The sequence below is a fragment of the Macrotis lagotis genome, chromosome 1 (assembly GCF_037893015.1).
Source record: "Macrotis lagotis isolate mMagLag1 chromosome 1, bilby.v1.9.chrom.fasta, whole genome shotgun sequence".
Lineage (NCBI taxonomy): Eukaryota > Metazoa > Chordata > Mammalia > Peramelemorphia > Peramelidae > Macrotis > Macrotis lagotis.
Genome location: NC_133658.1, coordinates 576,611,430 through 576,625,445, shown reverse-complemented (window position 1 = coordinate 576,625,445; position 14,016 = coordinate 576,611,430). Strand labels below are relative to the sequence as shown.

Genomic DNA, 14,016 nt, shown 5'->3' with positions numbered 1-14,016 from the left:
TAATCATAATCATCTAGTTTATTTTTAGTGATGTTCTCCATGTCTTCCTTGGTCATAAACTGCTCCCCTTTCCATAGATCTGACAGGTAAACTAGTCCTTGATCTCCTAGTTTGCTTATAATAGCTTTTTATGCCTAAATCCTGTGTCCATTTTGATCTTGTCTTGATATAGGGTGTGAGGTGGTGGTCTGATCCAGGTTGCTTCCATACTAACTTCCAATTTTTCCAAAAATGTGATCTTAAAGAGAAATTGCCAGCAGGCCTGATGCCATGTACACCTTTTCCTCAGTAGGGACCCATCTGCTCGAGGAGCTAAAATGCGGGCTGGGCGGGCGGGCATGGGTGGGCGCGCCGCGCCGTGCCGTGCCCCGCCCCGCCCCTCGGAAGCGCGGGGCCTGGGCCGCGGAGCCGCTCCCGTTGCGTTCGCGAGGCCCGCTCCGTGCCCGGCAACGCTCGCTGCTCTTCCCCCGCTCATTCCCCCTCTCCCGGCCGCCAGGCCTTCGCTTCCCCGCGGAGATCTGCCAGGGCACACTTCCATCCTCCACTCATCCCCGTTTGGAGTCAGACCGACCCCAGCTTTTTTTTTCCTTTTCGACACAAGGAGGTGGAGGAGGGGCTGTTGGTCGGAAGTCGACTACGGGGAGTAGAACTACAATTCCCAGCAAGCTCTCCGGGGCCTGGGTCGGGGACAGAGAACGCGCAGGCGTAGAAGCCGAGCTTCCCCTTCCCTTCCCCCCCCCGCCGCCCCCTCCCAAGCTCCGACGTCCGTAGGTCGCTAGCACGCAGGCGCGCTGCGAACGCCGGCTTCTCGGGTCTGGCTGCTCGGCGGCGGCGGCGGCGGCGGCGGAGAGCGAGCGAGGCCTGGTCGGCGCCGCGGAAGCCGCAGGCCGGCGGTGCTGTTGAGGGAACCGGTGACCGCTGGGCGCCCGCTTCACCCGTAGTGCGCTCGAGGGCGGCTGCCACGGATCCAGGTGGGCGCGCGGGCGGCGGCGGTTGGGAGGGGAAGGCGCCCGCAGGGATCCTCCCTCTTTTTCCTTTCTCCCTCCCCCAGTCCGCTCCGTCCTCCGCGGGGAACGGGGAGCGGCCCGGGGCGGGGGCGGGGAGGAGGCGAGCGCCGGCCCCGGCCGCCGCGCAGCTAACGGCGGCGCCGCGGAGGCCCGGCGCGGGGGGAGGGGAGGGGAGCCGCGGGGGCCCGCGAGGCGGGCCGGGGGCCGCGGGGGCGGCGGAGACCCGGCCGGGCCGGGGGCGGGGCGCGGCGCGGCTCCGGCGCAGATGTCATAACAACGCGGGCCGGAGGAGCTGACGGGGGTGTGGTAATTATAGGCATGACAGAAGCGCCTGTGACTGGAGCCCGAGCTGGGCCGTGACGCGCGGCGGCCGGCCGGGAGAGGCCGGGCGGGGAGCCTGCGGGGCGAGCGGTCACTTCCGCTTCCTACTGGCCGCTCAGGATGTCGCGCAGGGCGCGGAGGCACCGCGTAATGGTGGTGTAGTCCGGGCAGATGCGTAAACCTGATGTGTGCTCCTTAAGTGCCCCACGTCCCTACCGTCTCCTCTCTAGGATGGCTCAGAGGACCCCTAGTCACATCCTAATTTTGACTTAATCCACACAAATGGGTAAATGTGATGTGGTTCTCGTTAAATACTTCACGTCCATACTGTCTCCTCTCTAGGATGTGTCAGAGGACCCCTAGTCACATCTTAATTGCGATTTAATCCACACAAATGGGTAAATCTGATGTGGTTCTCGTTAAATATTTCTCTTCCATGCTGTCTCCTCTCTAGGATGTGTCAGAGGACCCCTAGTCACATCTTAATTTTGATTTAATCCACACAAATGGGTAAATCTGATGTGGTTCTCGTTAAATACTTCACGTCCATACTGTCTCCTCTCTAGGATGGCTCAGAGGACCCCTAGTCACATTTTAATTTTGACTTAATCCACACAAATGGGTAAATCTGATGTGGTTTTCGTTAAATACTTCACTTCCATACTGTCTTCTCTCTAAGATGTTTCAGAGGACCCCTAGTCACATCTTAATTTTGACTTAATCCACACAAATGGGTAAATCTGATGTGGTTCTCATTAAATACTTCACATCCATACTGTCTCCTCTCTAGGATGGCTCAGAGGACCCCTAGTCACATCCTAATTTTGACTTAATCCACACAAATGGGTAAATCTGATGTGGTTCTCATTAAATACTTCACATCCATACTGTCTCCTCTCTAGGATGGCTCAGAGGACCCCTAGTCACATCTTAATTTTGACTTAATCCACACAAATGGGTAAATCTGATGTGGTTCTCATTAAATACTTCACTTCCATACTGTCTTCTCTCTAGGATGTTTCAGAGGACCCATAGTCACATCTTAATTGCAATTTAATCCATACAAATGGGTAAATCTGATGTGGTTCTCATTAAATACTTCACTTCCATACTGTCTTCTCTCTAGGATGTGTCAGAGGACCCCTAGTCACATGTTAATTTTGATTTAATCCATACAAATGGGTAAATCTGATGTGGTTCTCATTAAATACTTTACTTCCATACTGTCTTCTCTCTAGGAGTGTCAGAGGACCCATAGTCACATCTTAATTGCGATTTAATCCATACAAATGGGTAAATCTGATGTGGTTCTCATTAAATATTTCACTTCCATACTGTCTTCTCTCTAGGATGTGTCAGAGGACCCGTAGTCACATCTTAATTTTGATTTAATCCATACAAATAGATAAATCTGATGTGGTTTTTTTTGTTCTCATTAACAGCCCCCTTTATATTTCTTGTTTTTGCTGTTTTTAATTTTGAAAATGCTCCGGAGATTGTTTTCTAGATTCTTTGAGTACTAATTACTACATAAATTACTTCATGTGCTTATTGAAATAGCCTTTTTGAAGCACATGGGTTCCATGACACAGATGAGTGTTTATGGAATAAGAGTGGGTGGAAGCCTAGGAGAACTAGTAGAGCAGTTGGAAAGGCACTGATGATCGTTGGGTCCAAAGACCAGAGATGGATGGGAAGCATTGCTTTCAATTTCAACAAAGCTAGGCCACTCAATCAAGCTTTCTGGTAGGGCTGGGTACTGTGATGAGAAAATCCTAGATTTGAATGTATTTCCTATACCTGCCCAGTATTTGCAACTCCTGTACCTCCAGAAATGTTACAGGTTTTGATTCCTTTCCATTGTTTTAATGAGAATACCAATGGAGTACATTGCTGTCGGATCAGTTCTCTCTCATTTCATCTACCCAGACTTATTCTCCCATACATTTCTTTAGTTAAACATTTTAAAATCTATTTCTCTGCAATTGTATGTTTTTTTGTATCGTGGTCTGCTTGTTCTATCTACCTGCTTCATTACCCTTTGATTTAGTTTGTTTCGTTATTTGGACACTGTAGTGTCCCTTATCTCTTGTTCTCAGTACAATAAAACTATAGAATATTGATATTTTAAAGTAGAATTGAAAATATTGGCATTTTTAAAAACTTGGCAAATCTCAGAAACTTCCTGTTCAGTTTTCAACTATTCAACAAGATTTATACTAGTAAAAAAGTTAAGTAAAATTTCTGCTCAATTAAATATCATATGGATAATAGGCTCTTTTCCAACTGTTTTTTTCCTTCTGTGGGCAGTTAATCTAGATTTTTAAGTCCTATTCAGTTTTCAACTATTCAACAAGATTTATACTAGTAAAAAAAGTTAAGTAAGTTTTCTGCCCAGTTAAATATCATTATATGGATAATAGGCTCTTTTCCACCTGTTTTTTTCCTCTGTGGACAGTTAATCTAGATTTTTGAGTGATTTTCTTTGACTCCAAAATAAGGCATATTGTATGAAACTAAAATCCAGTTTAGGATAATTGTACATGTATATAACCAAATTACTTAACTGTCATGGGGAGGGGGAAGGGAAGAAAGGGAGGTAGGAAAATATGGAAGTCAAAAGTTTACAAAAAGATGAATGTTGAAAACTATCTTTGCTTTTTTTTTTGTCTTTTCTTTTAGTTTTTGCTAGGCAATGGGGTTAAGTGGCTTGCCCAAGGCTACACAGCTAGGTAATTATAAGTGTCTGAGGTCACATTTGAACTCCTGACTCCAGGGCTGGTGCTCTGTCCATTGCGCCACCTAGCCACCCTCCAAAACTATCTTTGAATGTAATTGAAAAAATACAATAACATTTCCTCAAAAAATGTGTGAGGGAGGGGCATCCAATTTAGCATAAGTAGCTCAACTAAATATAGTTTATAGTAAGTAGCTCACCTGGATTGTCTGTTTCTGAAGAAGTATGGGTTTGAATGCTTTTATGGAGATTTAATACTTATTGTCAGTATTATTCCTCTTAAATAATACAGTAACTAAGACAATATCTAATCTGAAATAATATTTTAGAATAATGTTTGTGAGAAAGGGTAATAATCTAATGTCATATTTTTATCAGTTAAATATTTGAAGACCGGTTGTATGAAGAACACCTGTACTAAATAATACACTGAGGAGTACTTCGGAAAAGATAATGATCCTTGAGTTTATCATCTAGTAGAGAAGACAAGTCATACAGACCTCAAAACAAACAAGTCAAAGTGCAGAAATAAATATCAATTAAAACTTATGTGTTCTGCTGGAGAGGTCCAATTTACTTATATTTAGTTTTAGGGTTTTTTTAAGGTCTTTTTTTTGCAAGGCAAATGGGGTTAAGTGGCTTGCCCAAGGCCACACAGCTAGGTAATTATATCTGAGGTTGGATTTGAACTCAGGTACTTCTGACTCCAGGGCTGGTGCTCTATCCACTGTACCACCTAGCCACCCACTTATATTTAATTTTAAGGTTACAAGGCCCTCTCTTTTGATCTATGAAGAAGTTTTGCTTTGGCTCTAAAGGAGAATTGGAGCTGCTGGGCCAAAGGAGAAAAAACTAATTACAGATACAATTGGTAGGAAAGGTAACAGTTCAGTTACCTGAAGAATTTTATCTGAAGTTGCTGAATGACAGATGGTTGGAATATCTTCTCTACTTTAAACAATACAGAATGTGAATTTTATGCTTAGTGATGAGCTCCGTATTTCAAAAAAGTATAATGATGCTGTTCTTTTAATAGAAATGTTATGATTGTTGTTTGTCCCTTGTGAAGAGGACCATGATGTCAAGGATGATGCTTTGGGATGCAAGTGAATTGGATTTGAGGGAAGGCTATGCAGAGTCACTAGCCTCATTTTGTCCTCTAAAAGTCGTGGGGGTTCAGTGGCCAGATAGGAAGTTATTGACTTTTACCAGGCGTTGTTTTCCAACAGTAACACATTTAGGAATCCACCTGTGACTATAAGAGAAAGAGGAAAAAGGGAACTTGATGTTTTCTTTGAGGTTGTTTATCCATAATTACCAAACTAGGAAAGGAGACTTGGTGTTAGGGCAGTTTGTGTTTTAGACGGCCCATTTGGTTAGAGATTTTGTGGAATTTCTTTGCAACTTGAGCCAAGTGGATTCAGGTACAAGTAGTAGTTACACTGGAGGGTTTGACTTGATAGGTGCTAGAAAACTGTCACAGTTCACTTTCCATTTTTTTAGTTTTATATTTTCATTATATATTTTTCTGCCTTCCCAAAATGTTGCATTCCTCACTTTTTGTTGTGTTTTTAGTTCTCTTGTTATTAAGGAAGAACATTATTATAAGGAAAGATGCAAAAATTATGGCTTTTGAAGAGCACACTTTGATAAGTATTAAGAGATATTGCAATGACTTCTTGACCTGGAGATGTTCAACCCATAAGAATCAGTCTCATCAAAGTGCAAAGGGAACATGTGGTCCAAAATGAAAAATCAGTGCCAAGAATTTTTTGAGCTTCAAAATGGTCTAATCTCTGAAAATAAAGATCTTCAAAAGGACTTGGTAGCCAAAGAAATTATGGATGTTTCCACTTTTTGGTATAGACTTCTTGAGATTGGAACAACAGAGAAAAGACCTGTTTATAGTTTGTGGTTCTAGCTGTGAAGGAAAAAAATGCTTGACATAGTCAAGACAGTATTAAGACTGAAGTACCAGAGATTTGAGAAAAGGTAATTTTTACTGATGAAATTCACTTTTTTTAATTCAAGTCTAAGCTAAAATGGTTATTAAAAGTCTAAATACATCTGTATAACAATTTCATAACAACTTCATCAAATTGTTAAAATATTCATGATATATTTGGTGGGAATATTTTTTCCATATCAAAAAATTTTTTTATTCCTCATTGAAAGAATAACGAATTTTGGTAAATTTATTAATAACCCCCAAGAAGCAGAATTGTTCCAGAATTATACAAATTCCAAGATGGAACTAAAATAATATAATAATATACAATTAATTAACACTTTGCTGCATGTCAACAGGATTAAGAAACTGCTTGATTTTTTTTTTTTAAACTCCATTTAAAACTTGTTTTTCTAAGATTAGATTTTTAAAGTTGCAGAGCATAGTATGGTAGGTAATATGCAAATATTTGTTGTATGTTTTCATTTGATACTTGATTGAATTAATTACCCATTACCTACTGCTATCTTGGTGTTTTTCTCTGCATTCTTTTGGTCATCGCCTCTATTATTTTTCTCTGCCCCTCATTAGCTGCTGTCTTTCTTGTGCATTTTTGCTGTTTTTTTCCAATTGATATTTTATTTTTCCCATTACTTGTTATGAAAGTTTTTCATCATTCATCCACATGCATATGCATATTTTTAAGTTACATAATTTTCTTCCACCTTCCCTTCCCACCCCCCCTCCCCTTAGCAGCAAATAGGTGAATATTGTACATACACATTTGTGTTTATCATGTTTTCAGATAAGTCATTTTCAGTATGAGGAATTAGGATTAAGGGAAAAGAAAGAAAAAAATGAGATAGGAAAGAAATACATAAAAAAAACATTTTTAAAAAGTGAATATAGTGTTCATTCAGATTCTGTAGGGTTTTTTCTTTTTGTTTTGTTTTCTTCCTCTGGGTGGAAATAGCATTGACCATAGCTTGTCTCCTAGGGTTGTCCTAGTTCTCTGAAATACTTCGAGGAGATGCATCATATCAAGGTTGATCTACTCACAATGGGTTTGGTTTGGTTTTTTTTGGCAAGGCAAGGCTAAGTGACTTGCCCAAGGTCATATGGGTAGGTAATAAGTGTCTTGAGGTTGGATTTGAACTCAGATCCTCCTAACTCCAGGGCTGGTGCTCTATATGTTGTACTGTCTAGCTGCCCCTACAATGTTGTTGGTGTGTGCAATGTTCTCTTGGTTCTGCTCCCTTCACTCAACATCAGTTCCTGTAATTCATTCTATGCTTCTCTAGAGTCTGACCATTCGTGATTTAAAACAATAGTTTTCCATAACATTCTTATACTTTAACATGTTCAGCCATTCCCCAATTGATGGGCATCTCCTCAGTTTCCAATTCTTTGACACTGCAAAAAGAACGTGGGGTTTTTTCCTGTTTTTTTTTTTTTTTATTTCTTCTGGATATAGGCATTGCATTAGAATTGCTGGGTCAAAGGTATGATCAATTTTAATACTCTTTCCATAGTTTGCATAGTTCCATATTGTTCTCTAGATGGTTGGATTGGTTTACATCTCAGCATTTTTTTCTGTACCCTTTGGCCAACCTCTTAATTTCTTATCTTTACTTGACTAACTCTTAGATAATTTCATTTTACTCTCCTACTTCATCTCCAAACTACCTCAGTGATTTTTTAACCTATTTGACTGCTCCAGTATCCTCCCAGGCTTCCTTTTACTTTGATGGGTTCTGCCACTTTTCCCTCATTGTGTGAAACAGTAGTGATCTACAGAGGGTTGAATTATGCTTCAGAGATGGCATTATTCTTATGTCAGTAGTGAGAAAAATTGTGAGATGGAGGAAGATAATTTTTTTAAAATACTATTGGATTTTCAGTTTTCTCATTTCACACCCAGAACCCAGATGAACATTCTATTTATGATATTCTTAATTGATATTTAGCAATTGATTACCAAGATCATAGATAAGATTCCTGATGTAGCAAATACTAGGAAAACAAGAAATTAGGTATAGTTAAACATCTTGTGTGACATATTACATTAAACTCAAAATGGATATGCAATTGTCATGTAAAAAAGGTCACACTATAAAAACATTAGAAGAGAATCACATCAAATACCTTTTAAAGTTATGATTAGTGGAAATGTTCTTAACTAGATTTCAAGATGATCACAAAAGATAAAAATAGATAACTGCATCAAGCAAAGATTGGGGGAAGGAAATCTGTCAAATATGTCTGAAAAGGGATTGGTACCCAAGATAAAAAGAAAATAAAGATATACAAGATCAAGATAACATTTAATCATCAAGCAATTGGACTGGGAAGGGAACAAGTATTAAGCTCTTACTATGTGCCTAGGACTATTGAGCATTAGGCATAGAAGGACAAATGAAGCTGTACCTGTCTTTGAACTATATAAATATGTGGGGATATACACCCATATATGTATGTATGTATATATATGTGCGTGTGTGTATGTGTGTGTGTGTGTGTATATATATATATATATGGACAAAATACATTAAAGACAATTTTGGGACAAAGCCCTAAAGTGAGTGAGAGGTACAGAAAAGTTTTCTATAGAAGATTACTCTAGATCTGAATCTTGAAGGTTAAAAGGGATTCTGTTAAGTGGCAGTGAAAGTGAATCCATTCTAAGCATGGACTAAAAACCTTTCTCAGACAAAAGAGATAGAATTCTGTTCTGTGAGGGTATAGTAAGGAAATTTTGGCTACACTAGTGAATGAAGGAGAGTATTGTATAAAAGTATGAAAAGTAAAATAAATGGAAGTTGTGAAGAGGCTTAAGTGTCAAACAGAAGAGTTTATGTGATTCAGTAGGTAAAAGGGAGGTCACTGGAGTTTATTAAGGGGTTGATATGATCAAACTTTGACTTTAGTAAAAATAATTTTGGCAGTTATGTGTGGATGATGAATTGGAGTGGGGGAAAACAATTTAGAGACTATTATGGTAATCCAGGCAAGGGAAAATGAGGGTCTAAACTAGGCTAGTAGTCAGGTCAAAATATAAAGGAAGAAGAATTGACAGGAATTGGAAGTATTTGGTGATTGGGAGCTTAGGTAAAGGGTGAAAGCTTAGTCAAAAAAAATGGAAAAGTTCAGGGGGAAAATAACCCTATTCTATATTGTTTTGGGTGCCTGTTTTTCAGAAGGAAAAAAAAAGGAAGAAAATAAATATTTATCATGCTACCCAAATTTTCCCTCTATTTTAATTTTTTCTTTGTCATTGTCTTTCATAGTGGAAGGGGTTGAAAAGAAATGGTGAAATAGTCATTCAAAAGTCAGTGATCTTGAGAAGCTAGTTTGGTAATGCTTGGGACTTTTAAAATGAAGGAAGCTAGAGAACTTCCAAATTTTAGTTACATTATTGTTATTCAGTTATTTCCAATTGTGCCCAACTTTTGATGACCCCTTTTGGAGTTTTAAGTTCTTAGCAAAGGTGCTGGAGTGGTTTGTTTTTTTCCTTCTCTATCTCATTTTGTAGAGAATGAAAACTGAGGCAAATTTGGTTAAGTGACTTGACCAGGTCATGCAAGTAAGTGTCTGAGGTCAAATTTGAACTCTGGTCTTCTTGATCCCAAGGCCTGGTGCTCTGTCTACTCTGCTACCAACTGTAGTATACAACATGAGTAATGGGCTACTGGGACCATATGCATTGTTGCAGTGTACACTGTCTATATATACACACACACACACACACACACACACACACACATATATCTCATAACAGTAATAACCTTTGTTATATGGTTTTTTATGGTTACAAATACTTTCACAAACATTATTTGATCTTCCCAAGAATTCCTTGAAGTAGATATTTTTATTTTTATAGTCAGGGGTGCTGAGACTTGAGTTTAATTGATACTCAAGTTCATATAGCTAGTTAAAGTAGCAGATTGAGGCCATAAACCTACTTCTGATTCTGAAAGTCCATTGATTTTTTTTTTCCCCCTAAACAGTGAAGAAAAGCATAATGGTTGTGTTTCTCTTGCCAGTAAAAAAGTTTGTGTCAACTTTTTTTTGGTATTTCTTGAATTAAGGGAAAGGAGATTGTAATACAGAGATAATAAATTAGTTTGAAATCTTTTACATGGGGGCGGCTAGGTGGCATAGTGGATAAAGCACCGGCCCTGGAGTCAGGAGTACCTGGGTTCAAATCGGGTCTCAGACACTTAATAATTACCTAGCTGTGTGGCCTTGGGCAAACCACTTAAACCCATTTGCCTTGCAAATAAAAAAACAACCTAAAAAACCCCCTAAAAATCTTTTACATGCATAGCAATAAATTATTGTAGAGTGGTGAGAGCTGATCTGAATCCTTCCTAATCAATTCTCACTTCCTAATTAATTTCCCTCTGGAATTCCCCCTTCCCAAGAAGATGATGGTGATGATATTTATTCTTTGTTCTCAAAGATTATGACATAAAGGAAGTGATTTACATCTGAATTGGATTTGAGTGCTAAGTCACTAGCTTCACTTTTCTCCTCCAGAGCCAACTGAGTCCAATGGCTAGATATGAAATTAGGATGCCTGGGAGATATAGCTCTGAATGAGAGGCAGTCAAAGTTAAGTGACTTGCTCAAGGCCACAAACTGGTGTCAAGAGGCTAGATTTGAACTCAGGTCCTCCTGACTCTAGGACTGGTGCTCTATCCTCTGAGCCACCTCTCCCAAGAAGATAAGGAACTGGACAATGGGGACACACAACTTTTATCTCAGGGTAATATATAATCAGTGTTGGTTGATAGTGTGTACATTAATTTGTTGACTTCTTTTTTCAGATCAGAGACTCCTTTAGATTATACTTGGGAGAGCAGTTGACTAATTATATTTATTTTATGTACATTTTATTTCAGAGGCTAAACATTTTAAGTGTATGTATTTTCTTTAGGATTTAGAGCCACTAATGTACTGTCTTATACTAGTGTGCTAGGAGTAAAACTCAGGTTATTTGGTCTTTCCTATTTGTTACTATTTCCATTCTAACACTTCATTCTAAGAGGTCAGAATTCAATTTTGAACATGTTTAATTAGAAGTTACTATGGGGCAAGCAAATAGATATATTTGAAGATAGTTGAAAATAAGGAACTATTAAGTTTTTTAAGTCTCCACACTTCTCCCTCCCCCTCTTCTATCAGCCTTGGTAACTACCTTATCATTCTTGCCTTGGATTGGAGAGTGGAAACATGAACTCCAAAATTCTGTTCTAGGAGAACGTTCATTTTAGAATTCATTTCTCATCTGGTTGCCCTACTTTGGGACTTCTCTGACTCCTCCACCATGTCTCCCACTCTCCTGTAGGGCACTCTTCCTTCTCCTCCCTTTTCACTTTACTTTTGTGTGTGTTCTTCCCCCCCCCCCCCCCCCCCCAGATTGCAAGCTCTTTGAAGGGCAGGGACTATCTTTTTTTTTTTATTCTGTATTTTCAGAGCTTAGCACAGTGCCTGGCACATATGTCTATTAACTATTGAGAAAATTAAGGTAATTTTACTATGAATTCACTCTTCTCTTCTTAAAACACCTTCACAAAATCCCCTACTCCTGTTTGATAAAGAATGTCTTTACTGAGGCTAAATCCTTTGTCATCTTTACTGAAGCTAAATCTTGGTCATCTCATAACATGTATTTTTGGTTTGTTTCCAATCCTCCCCCCTTTGGTCCCACCTACTTCTGTGTACTCCATTAAATTGCCCCTTCAGTGATCTCCACTCATTCTCACTATCTTCAAATAGACCCAATTTTTCTTCAGCCTTAAAGAAACCTTCACTTGAAGGCATTAACCCCAAGGTTATTGACCTAGAGCTCTAATTCCAAATACACTTTTTAACCTCTTATTTTCTTCTCAACCTTTTGTAGTCTAGCATCTAATTTCATCCCTCTTTCCAAAGTAATCAGTGATCAGTTGCCAAACCTCAGGGTCTTTTCTCAGGGCTTATCCTTCTTGACTTAATTCATTGGCTACTGATAACTCTCTCCTCCTTCATATTCTCTCTAGGTTTTCTTGATACTACTCTTCCTGATTATCTTCCTACCTGTTTGACCAGTCTTCAGTTTCCTTTGCTCTATTTAGTACATTTAACTTGTTTTCTGTGGGTGTGCTTCAAGAAGGTCCTGTCCTGCACTGCCTTCCATATACTCTCTCTCGGTCATCTCTTAAACTCCTGTGGATTTAATCACTTCTGTACAGACTATTCATAATTTTATAAATCCAGCCTTAGTCTTCCTTTGAGCTTTGGTCTCAATGTCACCACTTTTTGGACATTTCAAACCGGATCTTCGTACCATTTTAAAACTCTACCCATCTGAAAGAAACCTCAGGATAACTTGGATCCTTCCAAACCTTTCTTTCAGACTTCTTGTTTCTGTCAAAGGCACTCCTGTGGTTTCTAATCTCCCCAAAATCAAATGATTTTGTTATTGTTTTCTTAGCCCTCCTTTCTGTCATCTAACATTTTCAGCCATTTGCCAAATATGGAAGTGCATTTCTATTTTCAAAAGTAGTCATTCAGTTTTACCTCCATCACAACTCATATAGCCTCCATCCTTAGCTGCATTCTATTAATTTTTTTTATTTATTCTGTGTTTGTCTGTGCATGTATATGCATGTGCATGTGCAGCTCATCAACTTCAGAATAGGAATTCTCATTCAGCAAAACAAAGCATTTAGTACAATTCCTGTCATACAGTAGCTGCTTAAAAATACTCAAAATATTGTCTGTAACAGACTAGTAAGCACAGTGGAGTCTTATTTTCCCTGAACTTTTAAGTCAGTTGTGTAATAATAAGTCAGTTGTGTAATAATATATTCTAATAATTCAGAGTATCATTTGCAAAAGCCTGCCTGTTCTTTCTCTTTACATAGTTTTTTTTTTTATCAAGCATGTTCTAGATGTGTTTGTAAGTTATTCTTTTAAAACTTTGGCAGTAATTGGAAGGTAGACCTCATAGAAGATAGTCAGAGGTTGATAACTTCTAGATATCTTTTAGTAGTTGTAAAGTATGTAATTTTTTTTCAACCATGTGTTAATTTTCAAGAAGCAACATGACTTAGTGGATAGAAGACTGGCCTTGGTGTCAGGAAATTAAATTCAACATCTGACTTTTAATAGATGTGTGACCATGGGCAAGTCACTTTAATCTCTCAGTGCTTCCAGTCAATTCTCTAAGTTACAAAGACTCTTGAGGCTCAAAACTAGAGGCAGGAATGGCCTGGGTTAAGAACCATGAAATCATTTGATCTGGTATTGTTATGGCAGGACTTGAAATTCAAATAAATCTAGGAACTTTTTAGGGGTGAATTAATTAAATGTTTGACCAAATATAGCAGGCTAATTTTAAGTTGATAAGTTGTTATAAATCCATGGCCCTTGGCAAAAAAAAAAAAGATTCCCCATGGTTCTAAATTACAGAGGACTTTAGTAGAAATAATTGATTTTGGATATCTCTGTTCAGAGTGCAGACTGGCTTTAGGTTTTGTGGGGTTTTTTTTTTTTGGTGAGAATTTTTGCATATATTTACCTGTACCTGTTGTTTCCCTTGATTGGATTAGTAAGCTCCTTGAGATAGGGACTGTTTTTACTCTTGTCTTTCTCTTCAGCATCTAGCACAGTGCCAAACATGATGTATTTAATAAAACTTAATTAATTGAACCGTTTAATTTCTTTTTTCTTTAAGATTTTAAGTTTTACAATTTTTCCCCCAGTCTTCCTTCCCTCCCCTCTCCCCACAGAAGGCTTTCTGTTGGTCTTTACATTGTTTCCATCATATACATTGGTCTAAGTTGAATGTTATGAGAAATCAAATCCTTAAGGAAGAAAAATAAAGTGTAAGAGAGAGCAGAATTACATAATAAGAGAACAGGTTTTTTTTTCTAAATTAAAGGTAATAGTCTTTGATCTTTGTCAAACTCCACAATTCTTTCTCTGGATACAGGTGGTATTCTCCATTGAAGATG

At 38.9% G+C, this 14,016-nt stretch overlaps 1 protein-coding gene across 3 annotated transcripts in view; it reads left to right on the top strand.

Moving 5' to 3' along the window:
* The first annotated feature begins 783 nt into the window (after positions 1-783).
* The window catches only part of KPNA1 (karyopherin subunit alpha 1), a 97,326-nt gene continuing 84,093 nt past the window's right edge, over positions 784-14,016 (top strand). Inside the window, exon 1 of one of the 3 annotated variants that reach the window (XM_074214653.1) lies at positions 784-971. Coding sequence is in view for 1 of the 3 variants with exons in the window: in XM_074214652.1 (XP_074070753.1) it covers positions 2,283-2,286 (4 nt within the window). In the remaining 2 variants the exon portion in view is untranslated. Of the gene's footprint in view, positions 972-1,292; positions 1,314-1,424; positions 2,287-14,016 lie in introns of those variants that run through there. The other 2 variants (XM_074214655.1, XM_074214652.1) reach the window with 2 other exon arrangements.